At 32.9% G+C, this 21,949-nt stretch overlaps 2 protein-coding genes across 2 annotated transcripts; both read right to left on the reverse strand.

The window, feature by feature from the left end:
* Positions 1 to 2,197: 2,197 nt before the first annotated feature.
* LOC134229695 (uncharacterized) lies at positions 2,198 to 9,192 on the reverse strand. The gene is made up of 4 exons (XM_062711463.1): positions 9,111 to 9,192; positions 6,341 to 6,528; positions 5,429 to 5,568; positions 2,198 to 2,472 (listed from the first exon to the last, which is right to left on the reverse strand). Exons 2-4 carry the CDS (start codon positions 6,525 to 6,527, stop codon positions 2,218 to 2,220), a joined length of 582 nt encoding a protein of 193 aa, XP_062567447.1. The 5' UTR covers position 6,528; positions 9,111 to 9,192; the 3' UTR covers positions 2,198 to 2,217.
* A 2,261-nt stretch (positions 9,193 to 11,453) lies between these two features.
* Positions 11,454 to 17,032, reverse strand: LOC134229697 (transcription factor SPT20 homolog). Its single transcript, XM_062711464.1, has 5 exons — positions 16,992 to 17,032; positions 14,614 to 15,199; positions 13,552 to 13,698; positions 12,654 to 12,903; positions 11,454 to 12,302 (listed from the first exon to the last, which is right to left on the reverse strand). Exons 2-5 carry the CDS (start codon positions 15,196 to 15,198, stop codon positions 11,569 to 11,571), a joined length of 1,716 nt encoding a protein of 571 aa, XP_062567448.1. The 5' UTR covers position 15,199; positions 16,992 to 17,032; the 3' UTR covers positions 11,454 to 11,568.
* Positions 17,033 to 21,949: the final 4,917 nt, after the last annotated feature.

Raw genomic sequence — 21,949 nt, forward strand, 5'->3', positions numbered from 1 at the left:
TCGATTTGCAGCAATTTTATCAACGTTGTGACATAACTTTTGGACCAACCCTCGTATATGGATTAGGGGACAGATGACAACGGGTAGACTGCTAGCCCGCAAGGCATTCACACCTGTACAAAATAAGCCCCTCCCGCACCTGGAATTTACCACCCGGTAAAAAATCTCTGCCTTTAAGGCCGATGTAACGTCAAAAAATAGCGTCAAAAATGTCTTAAAAGTACTATCCCTGTATATTTGAATAGTTTAGTTTATTAATTATTATTAATTAGTTTATTAATCACTTATTAAACATCATTTTGTCTAACAATTGTTCTCGTCGTACCTTTTTTTTTTTACATTTTATAATTTTTCCTCTTATAATTGATTATTATTTTGGTAATCTTTAATGTTAATTTAGCGCCCTTCAAAACTGGTATGCTTTATAGATCTAGGAGCTGTTTGTAAAGTTGCAAAGTTAAACATCGCAAACGAGCATTGCGAAGAAAAAAGTGACAAATCATCAACGCACATTTGTTGCATTTTTACGTTAATTCAACAGGGTAAATTTTTTTTTTTTTGAAATTATATCAAAAAAATGTTCATTTTGGTGTTCCTAGAGTATTGAAAAATGCATTTAGTTCCTACTGTGTATTCTAACGCGCGGTGACAAGCTTTGCATGTGTTACAGAGATTTGAACGTCGTGGCTTTTAAATGAATAACATAAAGAAAAGTACACTGAATGTAAATATTCTGGATTATAGTTTTGATATTCTTTCAATATTTCCAGATAAACGATTTTTTATGCATCGTATTTCCTTTTAAAATGCTTTAGCAAGATACATGTATAGGTCATGGTGTACAGAAAGTCTGAGAACATATTGACTTCGTCTTTTAATTTATTTCCTCGCCCCTTTTAGTCAGATACTGACATACTTTGTTCATTGAAAATGTTCAGTTAATCTATCGATCCGGGGCGTATATTGTTTTTGTCCTGTTTTTCTGTTTATCTGTCTGTCGCCAACTTTAACCTTCGTAATAACTTTTTAACCTTGAGAGACAGAGACTTCATATTCGGTAGACATACTTCACTGATCAAACAGTTTAAATAGCACCAAGTTCATTGACCCTGCTACCTTGGCTGTGACCTTTTTTCTAAAAGATAGATTTTTTGAACTTTGTCCATAACATTTGAACCATAGGAGATAGAGACTTCGTATTTAATGTGCATACTCCAAGAATTAAGTTCAATCAAATGGCAACAAGGTCAATAACCTTTTGACATTGACTGTGACATATCTGCTTAAAATAGAATTTTTAGAACTTTGTCGCCGGGCGCATAGTGTTTCACAAAAAATCTTGTTAAACTCTAAACTGTCGACGGATTTTTGCGTTATTTCCCGATCCTGACAATAAACACTGGGCGATTGTGACCAGGTGGCAGATGGTTACTTTTTCATGGTACCTGATACGAGCTGTGATGATTCGGAGGTCTTTATTTGCTCTTCTCTTTCTTTACACGATTTGAATGGACTTTTGCAAAAATCAAATCTTGATTGCTTTATGTGTTGTGGATCCGCTTTCAGAAATTGGACTAAGGTTTGGAATAACCTAGAGCATAATTGTTCTTTTACTAGCTCTTGCTCAATACAAATTCTCAAAATTTTCATAGTTGTGGCGTTAAGAAAACACCTATATCTCGGAATATATTTTTACCTGATAAAAGACATATTTTGTATGTATATTTGTTAGTTTGTTTAGCGTTCCCTTCGAGATCTTTTGACTAACCTAGACACTACTAATTGCCGGTGGAGAAGAACAAATTAAGTTCAAGACTATGGCACGCACGGTCAGTGAACAGCGAGGGATCTCATTTCTGCGAGCACATACAGAGCCTAGGTTTATACATGTATAATCACTTCCAAAGAGCCGACTCTCTTGTCCCCTTGTAGGATTCTACTCTACTCCACAATAAAAAGAGCAACTTCGTAAGTCAATAGCAAACTATCTTACAACATGAAATCTGAGAAACTATTGGTTTTGTAAATTAAAACGAATGTTTGTTTAATATTTAAAAAAAAATAATTAAGTCTTGCAAAGATATATCTTCTTTGTTTGTATTTTCACTCTATAATACATCAAACGGCTTTAAATTTTGATTTTCAAATTCTAAGTTTGAATTTTACGAACTTCAAGACAAAATATCATTATACAATATTCATGTACATTTTGTTTTATTAAATATCGTTTCGGTATGCATTGAGACTAGCTTGAAGGAGGGCTTGGCGGTATCTTAACCACTCAAGAAGGAATGTTCTTGTGTCTATTTGTTGCCTTTGTCTTGGTTTTGCAGATCTTATGACGTCAGTTCTGACGTCAGACATCATTGATCTCTGGGTAGATTCCCCGGGAAAGGGAGAGGCTTTGTTGTTTATTACTGCACTCCTCGGTCGGCTTTTTGTTATGAAGTTCTCCAAATCAAGTGTAATTACCTGTCAGAAGTATACATATAACCATAGATTAAATGTCTCTCAATTAACAATAAAGTTAAGCGGCTTTTTATAAACACTAGTTTATTATTATATATTAAGATGAAAAAGGACGAAATGTTTAATCTAGAAAATCGTACATTTAATGTCACTAGGCATTCTAGTACTTTTTTAAATTATTGATAAATTCAGTCTGAATTTGACTGTGTATTTCAAAAATGGAATAAAATGGATGAGATAACAAATATACGAGGGCCCTTCAAAACTTACACTGACTTGTTGCACAGAAAAAATATTTGACGACATTATAGGGCCAAATGTAACACATAATTTAAAAGAATTATTACTTATATGGCATTTAAAATTTCATATCAAAATGTTGTGAATTGGTATCAATTTTGAGTGATTTATCAGGACATATCATTGAGTCACGGAGCAGCAAAATCTTCGACGTCACAGTCAATATAAAATATGATTGAGCTTTCATTTTCTCAACATTTTCCAAGAGTACCTGTACAGTGTGAGCTACCTTATCTACTCAACACAAAATCTACGAAACAAGTAAAGAATATTCTTTTTTTGTTTTAAAGACAAAAACTGCAGGTATTTATGAGATATAGTGTGATATTGGTGACTCTCAATCACGGTCTTTACAGTCCGGATAAAGTTTTCGTCGATAATCTTCTTCCCGTCCTCCCGTAGAGCTTTTTACAGAAGACTAACGGTCTAAAATTTCATTTTGCTATTTGTGGTCGAATGTCACGAATAAAAAGTTTTAAACATGTTTTATTATGCATATTTTGGATCTATGTTGGCGATATCTCGAGCATTACACATAATTCAACAAAAGCGTGGTGCGCCGTCAATTCAGGAGACGTCATTTTCACAGTCGTTTTGACGACAATTGCATCGGAGAAAAATCACTATATTTTTGTTAGTACTTAAAATATCATGTCAAAAAAATCTAAATACATGATTATAGATCAATTTAAAGATATATCTGAGAAAATTGTTGATAAGTATCGCCAATTTTAGAAAACTGATTAGTTAAAGTTTGGACTCCGCATGCTTTTGCTTCAATTTTTTTTTTGTCATGCTCCGTACCTCTCCATCAGCAATATCAACATACCGATAATTTTCGCAGAATTTTTCTAAGATACAGATATTTTGCCCAAAATTTATTTGAATCTTAAAGATACATATTTCTGTGGTTTTCAAACAAATTTTGCCCTGTGAATTTCTAAAAAATGAAACTGGTGTAAAAGTTGAAAGCTTATGCTTTTTAAATAATTTAAATTCAATGCAGAAAAATCATACTAGTCATTTTTCTCACATGTGTTTTTAAATGCTAATTATGAATTCATTAACGTGTATTTTCCCGTATTTTCTTTAAAAGTTGCAGAAGACACCAATTTTCAATGGAATTTTCTTTCAGATAACATTGTCCACAGGCATCGCCTGATCTTGAGATATGTGATTGTTTATTGAATTTTGCACGAAATATCAAATAATTAACGTAGGCGACGGCTGTGAACACTATTTTCTAAACGAAAATTACCCTTGAAATTGGCTTATTTGAGGCTTTTTCTGTAATAAAATACAGACATGCATCAAATTTATGACGTCATATTTGCAGAATGGTAATCCTTTTAGCCATATTCTTTCCTGATTTATCAAAGTCATAAACTTAACTAATATTTAAGACAGTTTCAAAACTTTTTGATGATATTACATTTTTAGGGCACAATAAAGCTAAAACCATACCTTCTTCTTTCATAACTATATGACGTCTGTAAGATTAAATAATAGCACAGTCCGCGTAATTTTTGAACGGCCCTCGTATTGAATATAAAGCATATTTATCTCTATAGAAATAAATTGTGCTTTTAGTTATTTATGAAAACATTCGTTTAAAGGTATCAAAAGTTATTGAATGGCTGAATTGCAGAACTGTTTCATTTAAAAGTCATATTCATATGAAGCCGGTTTTATTCAATATTTTGCATGTGAAGAACACTTACTGTGGTATTTTACCTGACATTTAGATATATTAATTGCGTAATACCCATTACCAATAATTTTGGACACAATCAATTCAAGTGGGCTAGCCTAAAATTAAAGATGCCACATAGTCTAACACATCTGTATCATAATTGAATATTTTACTACAATAATACTTAATGGTAACCAATCAAACAAGCTTTATGACAAAAATGATGACTTTAATTTTTCAATAGTCAACCTCCCTTACCTATGTTGCAATATTTATGTTTCAAATTGTTTTCGTTTTGAAAAAGTTTTGAGAATTAAATTTCTTGATAATTCAACCTGATTGTAAATTTGGGCTGGTAAATGTATAGTGTTTGATATACATGTCAGTCTTAACTGTGTGTATTGTGTTTGACATACGTGTCAGTCTTGTGTGTGACATACGTTTCAGTCTATTGTGTGTATTACATGTATATAATAAAGGAGTTATTGAACTTAAATTGGTGAATATTGGCACTCTTTGGCTGTACAGTTGCACTCGCAAGCCAACTTGTATTCACTAATACAAGTTCAGTAACCCTATAATATATGTATATTAATATAAATGATAATTTGTAAATGATGCTTTTACACCTTTTAGCTTTTCATCCTAGTTTAAAAGTAAGGCGTCAATTGTAAACGTCAACGTTTCTATCAATAATCCAATAGTCAGCGTTCCTTGCAATAGTCTACTAGTCAGCGCTCCTTACAATAACTTACTAGTCAGTGTTCCTTGTAATAGTCCATTAGTCAGCGTTCCTTGCAACAGTCAAATAGTCAGCATTCCTTGCAATAGTCTACTAGTCAGCGCTCCTTGCAATAGTCTACTAGTCGGCGCTCCTTGTAATAGTCCGTTAGGAACTATTAAGACATTTTTTGGATACCTTATTCCATAAGCTTTATTTGGTTTATTTGTATGACCCTAATTTACCTCTTGAGCTCCGATATCATTGTGTCTCGTTTTAGTTATGGTGGCTTCTTCTCCTTGTGCGTATTTTTTCAGCATCTGTCTGATTTCTTCCGTTGCGATATCGTACGTTTTCATCAGGTTCCTGAGTTCCTCATTAACGACTACCTCTGAATAAGGAATTTTAAAACAAATGTTTGTTGCAAAAATTGCTCCTCTTTTCCTCAGCTGAGGTAAGATTAAGCTATTTTAGGGGGGGGGGGCTTAAAAAATGTTTAAGTTTCCATATGCATTAAGCTACCTTAGAGGTGTCTTCTAGAGAAAACTTTCAACATAGTTGTACACAGATCCGCGTTCACAGCGACTAATTACAGTGTATCAATTTCTTAACACTGTATGATTGTATTTTGTATTGTTTAACGTCCCTCTCGAGATTTTCCCTCCCATAATGCGACGTTAGGACGTTAGAAATTATATACACAATAATAGAAGTGATGAAGAAAGTGAAGTCAATTTACGATAGGCCTAGTAAAAGTCAAAATCTATAAACATATTAATCGATCCGTTAGTCATTTTTAGCTTGTATATAACGTATTGTTAATTGTCGATCCATTAAATAGCGAGTAATCTGTATGTTGCTTTTTGTTATTGGTCTATTCATTACTTAGAAAGTAACCTGTTTGTTACTTATTTTCAGTGGTCTATTCGAGAGTTACTTATTGCTACTGGGCAATCCATCAGTTAGACCGTTACCTGCATGTTACATGTACTTGTTTTTATTCGATTATCCGCTAATTTGATGAAATTATTTGTGAATTTGTGATTTTGTTAAATTATTGCATCTCATTTGCTATTTCGATCCGTTTGTTAGTTAAAAACTACCTGTTTTGAAAAGTTAGAAAATGCTATCTTATTCTTTTGATTACTTGGCTTTACCTACTTGGAAATTTCCTACTTTAATCACGTCAGCAAATGGCTGTACAGTTGAACCATGTTGCTGCAGTTGTCTATCCATTTGTGTTGTCTTTAACATAATGTCCGGCATTTGGACGTTTCGTCCAATTTGGCCATTAACCGTGCATGATATCATCAATAAAATTGTAAGAACTGCTCTTCTGTTCATTCTGAAAACAACAAACATTCCGCAGTTAAAATCAATTTAAAAAATAATAAAAGTAAACGTATAGAATATTATGGTAGAATTTTTTTCACAAACATGAGATATTTCTCCGTAGATATTTATCAGATACAACATCAAATATGATGAAGAGAATATGTTGATTTACTTTTGATATTCATTTTATAGACAGAGTTGGATGCTAAACATCATTTAGTCATTAAAATCATATAGGCCAATTGACTCTCTTTTTTTTATTCATACAAATATAAAATAATTGGAGGATTACCTTTCAACACAAGTAATGTTTCCTTTTTTCAATTTATGTTTTATTAAACGGGCATAATACACATTTTATATATCGAATAATAAAAATTTTTAATGAGGATTTTATAGACATAATTCAGGAATCGATAATTATTCAATCTGAATAGGAATACAATATACTGAACAGTACTCAAACTCAAAAGTCAATTTAAACAAGACGAATTAAAAATTTTAACTGAATGTTAGGTTGATTTAATGACAAAATAATTTGATTGGTGAAGAGAAAAAGAAATGATGACCTTCAATACCGTATATCCTTTTTTCGCGTGTTGGAACCTTTGCGAAATGGGGTAGATTTGTAAAGTTTTTTGCGTTTAAAAGTGATTTTTTTACGATTAATGATATTTTTTTGTTTGAAAAATGATAATGTTTTTATGTCATATTATGCTGACATAATATCTGTGTGTTTTATATTTTGCGAATATAAAAATGATCTAAGAAAAAGCGAAAAAAGCATAGCCAGAAAACATGCAAATTCAAAGAATTATAGTTACCTGCTTTCGGTATCTTTCTTTAGATGCAAATTAAGTATATTTATACCTGAAATACGGTCTTCTCACAAAAAATACAACTGTAAAATACGAAATTTGTAGCATCACCTCTTCAAAAGTTTTAATTGCCCTAGCCCTTACCATTAAAAATTCCAAGGTTAAATTTTATTTTATAACTACGAAATTTCCAAGGTTAGGATCAAAAGGTCAAAGTCGTTGGTTTCAAATGATAGATCTTACCACAAATAATACAAATGTGAAATATAAAAGTCCTGATATCTACAATTCAAAAGTTTTGGCCAAGGTTAAAGTATTTAAAAAGTAGGTCAAACTCTTAAGTCAAGTTCAAAGGGTCAAAGTTCTATCCAATGAAAGGTTCAGCCACAAGGATTAAATGTGTTAAGTATAAATGCTCAATGGCCCTGACCCTTCAAAATTAATGATCAAGTAGGTCAAGGTCAACTCTAAAGTCAAGGTCAAAGGGTCAAAGTTCTTTGTATCAGATGAAATGTCTTTTCACAAGAATTACATATGTGAAGTACGAAAGTCCTAGTTTTTACCGTTCAAGAGTTATGGCCAAGGTTAAAGATTTTCATAAAGACGGAAATCTCCAAGGTCCAGGTCAAAAGGTCAGAGTGCTTGTCAACCAATGAAGATCTTGCCACAAAAAATGCATAAATGAAATATGAAAGTCCTAGTGTCTACAGTTCAAAACTTATGGTCAAAGTAAAAGTTCTGAATGTTTGTGTAAAAGTTGGTCAAACTCCAAGGGCAAGATCAAAAGGTCAAATTTGAGGTACCCAAAGAAAGGTCTTGTCAGAAGGATTACACATGTGAAGCATGAAAGCCATAGCTCCACTTAATCAAAAGTTATAGGCAAGGTTAAAGTTTATGTGACGGACGGACAGCTGGACAGACTGACGAACAGACGGAGAGACAGACAGACGAATGAGATTAAATGTCCCCTCGCTTTCGCTAAAGCAGGGGACAAAACACGGATATTCAAAAATTGTTGCTTTTTCTTTATTGTTTTGTTTTAGAATTGTTCTTGCATAAAACATGCTAAATCTTAAAGTGTTCGGATAGGGCCATTTGCTAAAGCTCAACAGTGGGTTTAGAAAAACACGACGTCGCGCAATCAGAAGATTGAAAAATACGCTGTTACTCTAACACGAGTTTGCATAACACGCTTTCGCCCTAACACACAACATGCTGTTGATCACGCTAACACGAGTTCGCACAATACGCTGTTGTTCTAACAAAAAACAAGATGTCACAATAACACAAGTTAGCAATACAGGCCTTTGTGCTGATTCAATGCGAGTTCGCGCGACGGCGTGTTGTGCGAACTCTTGTTCGCGTGACAGCATGTTGTGTGTAAGCGCGACAGTATATTGTGTTAGCACAACAGTGTGTTGAGCAAACTCTTTTAGCGTGACACCATGTTCTGTGTTAGCGTGTCAGCCTGTTGATGGAACTTATATTAGCAAAACAGAGTGTTGTTCAATGTTGTGACAGCAAGTTGTGTGTTAGCGTGACGGCGGGTTTGAAGAACGCGTTGTTGAGCTTTTAGTAAAGGCCCTATCCGGACACCATATGAACTCCAAATGTCATTTTTTTTTCTTATTCGCGCATCGTTTGTTAAAAAAGAGAGGATTTAAGATCTTTTAAGAATAAATTTCTATTCAGTTTCATTCTTCATGAGCTTATAGAAAAGAAAATATTTTAAGATTTAGAAACAATGAGAAAATTGTAGTCAATGTTATCTTACCTGAATTGAATGATATATCCCTGGAAATAATTGTTCAGTACCGTCGGAAAACTGAGCCTTTGACTTTTTATTGTATGTGTCTCTGGGGTTTTTGTTTTCAAATTCCCTTCACATGATATCAATCAACAGTTTTAAATAAAAAAATGAGCCGTATATATTTAGTAAGTAAACAGGAGTCGGTATATTATTTTTGTGGAAATTTTGCTTTCAAATTTCCATCAAATGCTTTCAATCAACAGTTTTGAATAAATTTAACAATGAGCCGTATATAATAAGCAAATAAACAGGAGTCGATGAATATACATTTTGTGTATGTGTGTGGAAATTTTGCTTTCAAATTTTCCTCAAATAATACCAATTAACAGTATTTCCAAACATAACAAATCTTTGTAATTTTCTTTTGGAGATTTTCGCTCATTCATTTAACGAATGAGCTGCAAGTAATTTTTCAAAATTACTCTTTAATCTTATGTACTGTCTCTTTTCGACATTTAGAAAACGGTCAGGTCAAAATTCAGGATGATGTTTGGGGGTTTTTTGTGGGAAAAGGATTTTCTTTTAAGGCAGAAATTCATCCCACAAAATTTGCATTTGAATTAATTTAAAGCAATATGAGCTGCAACTTTGATGCCGGGAATTTTTGTTATAATATTGTTATTTATTATTACAATATCATTAAAAAAGAACATTAATAAATTTTAGTCGTTCCTATACATATTTGCAGTACAAGAACTACTTAAATTCTAAATGAAAGCAAAATTACATTATTAATATTGTCATCATGCACAATATCAATTCCGTATATAAAATATTGTAATATTACATATTCCATTGTAGAGGTTTATTTTCTGCAGAAAAAAATTTATAGTTTGCATCAAAATGTTAAAACCAGTTAATTGTTACAAAACGAATCTGAATTATGTACTTCAGACAATAAAGTCAAGACAAAGGAGAAAATTTGGTGCTTTTCGAACATCAATTTTCCTTAATTTGTTATTTATGTAAAAATAAATGGTAAACTCTTGCGTAAGTGTGATGTTAACGTCTTCCAACCTTTTACTTTCATATAAGAGCTAGCCCTTAATTTGATAATTTTTTATGAGCTGGGTACTGACAGGTAAGTTGAAGTTACAGGGATTTCAACAAACTCAATAAAATTCGAAATGCTTCGTAATAAAAAAAATGGCTTATCATGACTTTCTTGTATTTGAAAAGAAAAAGAGGTATTCTTTATTACAAAAGATTTGACCTATATGTACATGTATAGGGTAGAATCAATTTCCGGAGAAAGTCACATTTGAAGTCAGTTCTTCAGTTGTTTTTCATCGTATTATTGTCTAATTTTTTTTTAAATGCATTTCAACGCAATTTTTCTTTATTTCAATTTTACAACTAACCATCAAAGTTCGTCAAAGCAGCATTTTTGTTCGTTTAATCATTGATTTTTGGTGAATTTGATGGCTTAGAATTCCTTCAGGGCAGGCTTGTCACTTTTTGAAAATACGAATCTTTGATATTTTTGTTTTAAGGAATAAAAAGACTTATTTTAAGGGCACTCCTGCCCTAGGGTCGAAATTCGTTAACAAAAATACAATATTGCGAAAACCTATTTCTATCATATAGGTCTTTGTTTAAGACATAGGTTTCCAGGATCAATATAGCTCAGAAGAATGGTCCACATACTCTTATCATAAAATTTGAGTGTCCTGGTTCGAATCCAACTGTTTGCACACTTCATTTTTTCAAACCGATATCGGTAATACGTGTCAATGCATATAGTTTCCTAGAATTGTTCCTTTTTATGATATATTCTTTTGACCGTCTGGTGCTTCAGTTGATGTCATTGTTGGGGTAGATTTACTTTCCTCTACCTGAAAATGCTTCTGAATAAATTTGAACAATCTCTGTTGTTCTTGAGAAAAAACATACAAAGCATTTTTCATTTGCATTTTTATCGCATATTGTGGGCGCAATATTGTGGGGAAAAAGATTGAGGCGGTCACAAGATAAATTCCTAGGAAAGCTGAAAGAGTTGATACATGTAACAACCAATCAAATAAATCTTTAAGCTTTATTTTGCATTTGTTTATCCAATTTTGAACTAAATAACAAGATCTTAATAAATATATATTAGGACCCATCGTGCATGCTTTATGATATTTTTTTAATGTTTTATATAATAATGAAATGATTTTTATCTTTTGTTTATAATAGGAAATTCATGTATGTATTTAAAACTAGTGACGAATAACGTTTGTGTTTAGCAAATATTTTTTTTTCAAAAGGAAAAAAGTTGTTAATTTTAATTGCGCAGTTCTAGGAATCGTGTAGCAGAACAAAGACTAGATTGCAGGTATTTTATTTGCAACAAATGGCTTGCTAAGCTATACATGTATACAGAGTTGAGGTGAAATGAAGAATGTCATGAACTTATTCCGGTCCGTGGATAAAGGTTTGTTTACATAACACGCATTCGAGGATCTTGTATCATACCGCCATTAACACTTCCAGATAACGTGCGTCGACCATTGAAAGAAGGTCCTCCGCCATTAAAAGTAATCCGTCTGTTTAACGTCGGCCGCCTGGTCAGACTGCTACTCGAGATCGGTAATCGACCTCTGTTTACCAGCTGAGAGTATCTTGATGATAACAATCTCAAACGTCTTAAAATGTCCATTTCCCTGGCTCGTATTCTCAAGAGTTCTTCTCGAAGCAATCCGTATGGCGGGCGCCCGGTAGCAAAGCGATCCGAATCCAAATCATTTCGCATTGAATTTCCCAATTCTCTTCGGGTAGGTTCATTCATTAAACTTCTTCGTTGCAGATCCCGAAGGCGCATTAATAAACGTCTGTTTTCTTCCTCAATACGACGAATATTGTTTTCCATTCTTCTAGAGGGTCCATCGCCTGGGAATGCAGTTTCTTGAAACGGTCGCATTCGGCTGATATCATTCCCAGGCTGTCGAGGGCCAAAATCCCTATCCCCCGGCCGATCTGTGGGTCGCAAATTTCCTTCCATTGGGCCTATAGGTCCATCAGGTCCCGGGACCTCTCTTGGCGGCAGTACTCTCCGGCCTTGAGGTGTCATCCGGCTGATTTCCTGCTGGATCGTCCTGAGGTCTCTCTCTGCCTCTCGTCGCTCCTGTCTGTTTGTGATGGCGTTCTCGTTTCTGGTCATTCTCGTCAGCTGCCCTGTTTAAAGTATAAGAATATAAGTCTTAAAGAAAGATCTTACTACTTTTTTATACATCACAATTTCTCAAACTTTTTATTTTGTAATGTTTACAAAATTGTTTTTTTTTTCAAAGAAATAAATCATCGTATTTATTTTTGATTAATGTTAATTATAATTTAGAGGTTTATACTAATAATGAAAAAAAAACATTTTATTCGTGATCGGTTGCTCGTTCTAGTTTAACTTTCTCTCTCTCTCTCTCTCTCTCTCTCTCTCTCTCTGTCTGTCTGTCTGTCTGTCTGTCTCTCTATGTCTCTCTCTCTCGCAGTCTCCCTCTCTTTCTCTCTTTTCTTTTTAAAACAAATTACCATTTCTGTAAGCACTGTCTAGAGCTAGTAATTGAGCATCGAGATCCATGATCTTCTGCTTCAGAAATGATTCCGCGTCCATTAGCTGCTCCAGCCTCGGTTCTGCTGGGCTGGTGACGTCAGGACCATCTCCTGGTTTTAATAATGGTTCTGGTTGTCCCCCGGGGAGTGGACCGGCGTCAGGGGTTATTATAGGAACCTGCGTGCCTCCAGGTCGATTTGTAAACTGCTCAAAGTCTAAAGTGACTACCTGTCGGAGAAATATAAATTATGATTAAAGTAATAATTGATAAGTTAAACTGCTTGTTTGCTTAATATGTAATAATGATAACACTCATGTGTGCATTCACTTATTTGAACGTTTTATTATTGTTTGGATCTTTAAATCTTAGGGTTAATTTCTTATCTTTAGCCTCAACCTAGATAATTCCTGGATTATTTTTGAGTAATATGAAAATATACTTTTAGCAGTTGGGAAATATGTTTTTGAACGTTTTAAAAAGAGGTAAAACTATACTCTACGATAAGATTAATAATATAAAATACTCTTTTACATTTCTTTTTATGCATATTTTCAGCTCGTGTAACATCCGTTGATCAATGTTTAAAAACTAATGTTTTACGTTTGTCGCAATATATTTAATGTACACACCAGAAAATATATTACTACATGTACTTTGAAATGATTGTAATTAATAGTAAGCAAATCATAAAAATCCTAAATTAAATTCTGTCTTCTTAACTTGTTAAGCGTAAATAAGTTTATTTTATACCTAATGTGTATCACTCAATTTTACTGCTGATTTTACGCAATCACGTGACGTTGTGATCCGCGCCTGTCAACTCCACGTGATACGACCCTTCGGATCAAGTTACTGTTATAATAACATATATTTACCTCCTGAGCCCCTGTGTCGGGATTCCTCCGGGTCTTGGTAATGGTTGCACTCCCCCCTCTTGCGTACATCTCCAGCATCTTCCTGATCTCCTCCACTGTGATGTCATACGTCCTCATCATGTTCCTCAGCTCGTCATTATAAACCACCTGTCAAAATATAATAAGTTTATCAGAGGTGAATGTGTTCTCTTTGAAATAGTTCACACTTATTATACCTGTCCGCTTATCACAACGGTTGGAATTTCATTTTCATTTTGAAAAAGAGGATTTGATTAAAATGATATTTTTCCAATATTGAATTTTTTGCAATTATTGTTTTTAGCAGCCTATGTATTCTTACATGTATATTACCTGCTTTTATAAGTATACAATCTTACCTAAATGTATACTGTTGTTATTGGTCTGTCTGTTGGTAGTACATTTTTACCTTAATGTTTCCTGCTGATATCGGTGTTCCTGATGGTAGTACATTTTTACCTTAATGTTTCCTGCTGATATCGGTGTTCCTGATGGTAGTACATTTTTACCTTAATGTTTCCTGCTGATATCGGTGTGTCTGTTGGTAGTAAATTTTTACCTATAATGTTTCGGTGTGTCTGTTGCTGATACCTGTAAGTTTCCTGCAGTTATCGGTGTGTCTGTTTGTAGTAAATTTTTACCTGTAAGTTTCCTGCTGATATCGGTGTGTCTGTTGGTAGTAAATTTTTACCTGTAAGTTTCCTGCTGATATCGGTGTGTCTGTTGGTAGTACATTTTTACCTGTAAGTTTCTTGCTGATATCGGTGTGTCTGTTGATAGTAAATTTTTACCTATATGTTTCCTGCTGTTATCGGTGTGTCTGTTGGTAGTACATTTTTACCTATATGTTTCCTTCTGTTATCGGTGTGTCTGTTGGTAGTACATTTTTACCTGTAAGTTTCCTGCAGTTATCGGTGTGTCTGTTGGTAGTACATTTTTACCTGTAAGTTTCCTGCTGTTATCGGTGTGTCTGTTGGTAGTACATTTTTACCTGTAAGTTACCTGCGGTTATCGGTGTGTCTGTTGGTAGTACATTTTTTTTACCTGTATGTTTCCTGCTGTTATCGGTGTGTCTGTTGGTAGTACATTTGAGCCTCTTTGCTCTCTACGTTGATTAATCAGTTGTTGCTCTATCAGACGCTGTTGATCTCTTCGCTGTTGTCCTTCCACGATTTGTTGCTGAGCAATTTGTTGTTCCTGAAGCTCTCTCTGCTGATCTATAATCTGTTGTTGCGCTTCTGCTTGTTGTTGCTGCATTATTCGTTGATCCTGCGTTAATTTTTGTATTTGTTGTTGCTGCACCATTTGCTGTTCCTGTTGTATTTGTTGAACTTGTTGTTGCTGTCTTATTTGTTCATCCTGTTGTCTTTGTTGCATTTGTTGTGCTTGTTGTTGCTGCCTTAGTTGTTCATCCTGTTGTCTTTGTTGTATTTGTTGTCTTTGTTGTTGATCAATTATTTGTTGATCCTGTTGTCTAAGCTGTTCTTGTCGTCGTTGTATTTTTTGGACGTCTTCTATCATGATGTCGTTTACGTTTGGTAAGCCTGGCATTTGGTTGTTTTCTCCCACTTGTCCATACACTGAATATGCTAAACTTACCAAAGCTATGAAGAGATGCTTTGGACCCATCCTACAAAAATACATTATAGACTCTAAACGTTTTGTTTATATGTTGTTTACCTTCACTCTCGATAATTTTTCACCCATACGTAGAGGCCATAATTTGATGTTTGAAAGCGGCAAATTATGTCCTATGCTCGGCATTCAAGGCCATTGAGCAGTGTGGAATCTTTTCCGTGCGAGCACATACTGTGACACGGAACCTCGGGTTATACGGTCTCATCACAAGGAACCGTCCTCATGTTCCAAAGTGGGCGATGTAAGAATCAAATCCTTATTTCGTGACTTTAGAGCAGACTCTCTAACCAATGCGCCACAAGACCGACTGTTCTAAAGGTTAAACTGGGCGATTAAATATAAATTTACTGGGAATGGGGTAGAGGGTAGTACAATTTTACAAAATAAAAGAAGATAAGGTCATTTGTGGTTGCATAGAGGGAGTAACTCCAAAATAAATAATTTCTTATTCTTTGTCAGCAAATACAGTTAATGAGTGAATCAAATGCTGATTGAGGTTTTTCATACTGATTGTTAGCCATTATTTACACTCTGAATTTACGACAGATTTTCCCGTTATTTCCTGATCATGACAAGGAACACACGCTGGATATGACCGGTCGGCAGGGGATGCTCATTCCTACATGACACCTGATCCCACCTTTGATGTGTGGAGGACCGTGATTGCTCTGTCCCTGAATTATATTGTTTTATAAACTTTTGAGCTGGAATTCTGTTTGTTGTTTCAATATATTACAGCTTTAATTCGCAATCTGTGCAACCTTCCGATTCCTATCTGGTATATGTAATAGTATTAAATGGTAAATTGAGAATATCTTCTACATGTGCATGCACTTATCTTCTATATATCCTCTCAATATGAAGATTTAAAAGAGAAGTACCTTCAAAAAACCTTTTTCCGTATAAACTCATTTTTGTTTCGAGGCATTTAAACGTGAAATTTACCCAAGAGAAAAAAAAGTCAAACAAAAGTTTACTTTCTTTCTATCAGCATATGTTTGTATTCTACGGAATTTTTTTTTCTAAAAAATTGCCTATATCAGTGCCCTCTTTTTTTTCTTCTCGAAAAAGTTACAATGGAGTTATTTATATCCTGATAGAGTTCTTTTCTTTCTTTATCTATTGGCTAATTTTACAGTTATTGTTTTAGTAGCCCGCGTGGTCCAGTGGTAAAATATTTACTCTAAAGTCGCGGAGGAATGAGTTGACCCTTACGTCACGGGTTGGAATTCCACTGCTGGGCGTGAAAGCCGATATTTCGGACGACTGTTAAAACAGAGGTCCCGCGTAGAAAGTGGTACAACGAAAAAAATCATTTACTTTTCAACTGTCCTGATTTCAGAGAAAATATTTGAATTTGTAGCTCTACGTCGTCAGATGGTGGCGTGTGCATATGAATGAAAAATTGTTGAGAGGGATTTAAAGCAACAAATTAACAAGCAAACAATGATTCTTTTCATATACTGTACTTGTACTAAATTTGGCGTTTTTAAAATTTAGCGGAATCACTAAATATGGAGTTCTTGATGTAATAATTAATTAGCGCTATGCATTATCGTACCATGCATTGTATTTATAAATAAAGATGAAGCTGTATTCATGAATTAGCGCATTAATGTCCACGACAAATCCGCTATAATATGAAGCCCGCTTTTTTAGTGCACATACAATATGTTTAGTTAAATTCGTAAATAAGCAACATATATGGCATGCTTTGTCCAAGAAAGAAAATATAATGAAAAAATACAAATCATATAAACTAATAAAAGTCGCTATCCTCAAACCTTAATGATGTGATAAGTCCCGAAATGAATTGTCCAGTACAATTAATGGACAAGATGTGTTCTATGTGTATTTATTGGGTTTTGTTCACTTTTCAATCATTGATATCAATCAATAGTGTCCCACTACATTCCAAATAGTTCATCATTTGTTAGTTCCGTTCAATTAAATTCCTCTTATTTACGCATTCTTACCATTATGAATGTTAACAGAAAACATGTGTAGACGACAATACTAGTTTGTAAAAAGACTAATACAGAACCTTGTACTAAGATTTTCTTTTTATGATTTTAAGAAATTTCATTTGTTTCTATCTCCGTGTTTCCTTATTTACTTGATTTCGTTCTTTGTATTTTCTTTACTTTCTAATTATACCAGAAAGAAACATTCGACCTCTGAACACATCAATGAATTATAAATTATTTTATATCACGTTACAAGGAGAACTTCCTATGATATATATATAACGTATGATTCAAATTTAAGAAGGGCGAGGTGAATATTTCTTCGAAGATGGCTAAATCATTATATTGACCGAAAAAAACAGCAATAATTGTTTTATTATATGATTCACTGATAAAATGATACAGCTCATTACTTGTTTGCATTTAATTAAGTCCTAGCCAAATACAAGAGAGAAGACTTAAAATATAGATAAACCTAACAGTCGTTCAATTTGAAATGTTTTTTTTTTTTTTTTATCAATTTTAGTTACCATAATATATATATATATATATATATATATATATATATATATATATATATATATATATATATATATATATATATATATATATATATATATATATATATATATATATATATATATATATATTGTCAGTCTTTTTTATAGTATAGATTTTTAAAGAAAGGAGTATTATTAGGGAAAACTGACTGCCAAAAAGCAAAAATTGTTGTTCAGTAAAAGTGTTGGAGGGTGGTCCTGCATCCCGTCTTACCACCCTAATCCGAAAAAATATATTCGCTTATGTTGTGTTCACATGTAAAAAAAAAAAAGTCATAGTCGTTTAAATAGCTTTCCAAAACAATTTGTATCAATTTGGAATTTCCCGATCTATTTTTAGATCAATGTAAAAATAAATCCGTTTATGTCACGTGCAGGTCAATACAAAGTAGTATTTTTCTAACATAGTTTGATCTCAGCCAATCAGAGAGATGGAAATCATTCAATCATATAATAAAACGTATGATTCAAATTTAAGAATGTTCTTATGATATGTTTGGTACAGCGTACGGTATAGACAATTGCAAAACTTTTTTGTCTTTGTCTTGGAAAGTACTAACAGTAAGACTATAATCAAAATGTACTAATGTTTGAATTTCTATTGGCTTCAAAGGAGATTTTTTTTTCATTTTTGTATAATAAGAATAACCGTTTATGCTGCGTTTATGATCTAAAATTAGATGATGATTTTTATCACAAACACAAATAATATGCCCGAAGTTTAATAATGTAGGAGCGAATATATTATTACGTTGATTCAACCATTTACTTATTTGATAATAAAACCCAATGACCTGTGCATACGAAATTTTTCAAATAGGTCATAGATTGTTACAATTTAGAATATTTTTTTTAAACAGAAGGCATTTGACATAGATATTGAGAAAAACATTGTGCCTCTTTATTCTGGAAAATTTTACGTATCGTGTATCTTGTGTCATTTATCATGCATCTTATCAACCCTTTTCCTAATCAAGCATATATTCTGAATATAAAGTAAAGCTCTTAATGAACGAAAGAAGAGTATTTTCCGAATAAGACATAATATTTTGTACATTTGACCTTTAAATCAATAGAAAATTTACAATGATTTTCGTTTTATATATTACTTTAGACTTTGACTTTAAAGCAATTTATTCTTATGATATTGATTGAAATATTTGTTTTAATTTTCCAATATTGTTTTTTTTTCTAAAAATGACTCGGAACATGGACTCGATAAAGGTGATCAGCTTCTGTAGGATATGCATTATTCTATGGTTAAAGATTTTTATAACGGATCTGAGAAAACGTCATTAAATACAGTTTTTGTTGAATATATATGGATTATTAACATTCCCAAATGACTTATTCAGCAAACAGAAAACTAAGCTGACAGGAATTTATCATAAGCAAGAGCAATCCAAAGATTAACATGTGTTTCGAAAGAAGACCTTTACCTACGTTACATTTTTATGTGTTTACCTATATATTTATTAATACATGTACCTATAAAAGTGATTTTTCCTTCTTATTGTACATGTTGTACACTAATCACAGACTGCTTTTGATTGATTTTACCGATATTAAAAAAAATATTCAAGGATTTCTGTGAGAGGGAGGCTTACACTAGGACTTCACTTCCGGCATACAATCTTAATGTGTCATCTCCCGAGGGAGATGACAATAAGAACATGTGTTTGAGAATCGTTTATGTGTTTACTTCTCTAGACTTTTCCCTGATTCTTTTTTAAAAAATATTATCCATCCAAAAAATCGATGCATAACTTTTAAAGTAGAAAGAAACTTCAAAAAATTTATTCAAATCAAAAGTTTTTTTTCAGTTTTTGTAAAAAAAAATTTATACACAATTTACACAACAATTGGACTCCAGAACATTCCCTGATGGCACAAATAAAGTTTATGAACTACATGCACAAATTGTGTTCAATTAATTTAGACTGCGCAAGCGTATGAATACATCAGTGCGTAGTAATCGGTCAAGAGATCTGTCACAATTAGTCCGTATTGGCTGACGTCTCGACAGGTGCGACAGTGCTATTAGAGACAGATTGACATTTTCTGTATTTGCACGGAAGGATCTGTAAGCTAATTAATTATTTCTACTGTAATCGAAAGGCAGTTCTATTTGTGAAGACACACACTCACTTCAGTAATTAGAACAGGCCTGCATTTAACTTGTTTAAGAATGGTTATTTATAAAGCATTTAATTAACTCGAGGTTATTTTAGTTCATCTAAATTCTTCTTTGAAACTTTTATTGAACTCGGATGGACTTAAGTTAACTTATTATTCTATTCTTTTTTTAAACTTAGTTTACTTATTCTAGATCTTTATACTTAAACTTAACTTATTCTAATTAAAAAAAAATAAAATAAGTTAACTTAATAGACCCTATGCTTATAATTATATATGATATGAAGTCCATCCGAGTTCAATAAAAGCTTCAAAGAAGAATTTAAATGAACTTAAATGACCTCGAGCTAATTAAATGCTTTATAAATAACGCTTCTTAAACAAATTAAATGCAGGCCTGTTCTAATTACTACAGTGAGTGTATGTCTTCACAAATAGAACAGCCTTAAAATTACAGTAGAAATAATTAATTCTCATGTAACACTCAAGTTCATCAATAACTATAAAAACATAATGGTCACTATAAAGAAACTGGAAGACGCAGGAAAAAAACGTAAAGGTAACTGAAAAATAATTAAATCGACGCCATTAAATGTCGAGTCAAATGGACATTCAATTCACTTTATTACGTAAGACATATATCTTATTGTATACAATGTAAATTTATAACATGTAAACAGTAAAGCATAGCGCGGGTATTTTTTTTAACAGTCAGCATAATAATTCTACAATCAGTATTATGATGATGGAGAATGTACAAACCATTTTTTAAAATTTGTTTATAAAGCAGTATGACATTCATTACGTAAGTTAAAAGCATGGTACAAATACTTTCCCAAATTACAAAGGTCCTTAACATTATGTGCACATAACAAATGTATAAACAAGGATGGTTTTTCCCAGTAGAATTTTTTAATATATTTTACTCGTAAACCCTTGTATCGTGGAAACTTTAAAACAAAATGGAATTCGTCTTCAATTTCAGAACTACAGACTTCACATATTCGGTTTTCGCGCAAAATATTTCTATGGCGTCCACTTTCAATAGCTATATTATGTGATGACAATCTTATCTTGCTAATTTGATTTTGATGGAATAGGTTTTACCAAATAATATTGCAGTGTGAAGTGGTCAATAATGTACTTAAATAACATACATCTAGATGAACTATTGATATCAGCAAGGAGATTTTGTACATAATTGTCAATAATTCTTTGCTTTATAATTGAGAAATGGCTGTTAAAACTAATTCTTTCTTGGTCCGTCCACATATATTCTAGACCAATTTCGAATAATTTATCTTTAATATTAGAAGCCCAGTTCGTGATCTTGTTCATTGGTTGTTCAATTTCCTCTAACAGTTTCTCATAACATGATCTCAAAATACAGTTCTTACTTTGTAATATTTTGAACCAAAATTTAAAAATTCGGAAAAGTCGTATAGTCTTCATAGGCAGTCTACCTGTTTTGAAATATATCATAGACGTATTTGTGTTTTTTCGAACATATAAAACATTCTTAATGAATTCTAAATGTATCTTCTCAATATCACATGCATTGTGGCTTTCCCAAACTTCACAACCATAGTTCAGTATGCTACTGACATATGTATCAAAAAGTGAGAACATTGTTTCAGTATTTAAACTCAATTGACTAACCTTAGATTTTAGCCAGAACATTGCTTTTCTACCTTGACAGGTCAATTGTTTTTGAGTTACATTAAAATTTCCATTGTAGTTCAATAATAATAAATTCGTCTACAACTTCTATTTGCTCATTATGTATATGCCACTTTTCATTATCATGCACTTTCCCCCTATTTCTAAAAACAACAATTTAAGTTTTATCAAAATTAATGGTCAGGTCCCATTTCGAAGCATAATCATACAAAGTATTCAACATTTGTTGTAGTTCTTGTACAGATTCAGCAAAACAGACCATGTCATCTGCATACATCAAGGTAAAAAGATTCAATTCTTGCAGTTCAAGGGGATCATTACCGTTTTTTATGAACTCAAGCCAGGCCAAAAAACAGGAGGTTGTCGCGCATACTACGACACTGCAAATCAGGCATTGTT

Source organism: Saccostrea cucullata, unplaced genomic scaffold (assembly GCF_032062105.1).
Source record: "Saccostrea cucullata isolate Sc308-1 unplaced genomic scaffold, CSIRO_AGI_Scuc_v1 ctg208, whole genome shotgun sequence".
NCBI lineage: Eukaryota > Metazoa > Mollusca > Bivalvia > Ostreida > Ostreidae > Saccostrea > Saccostrea cuccullata.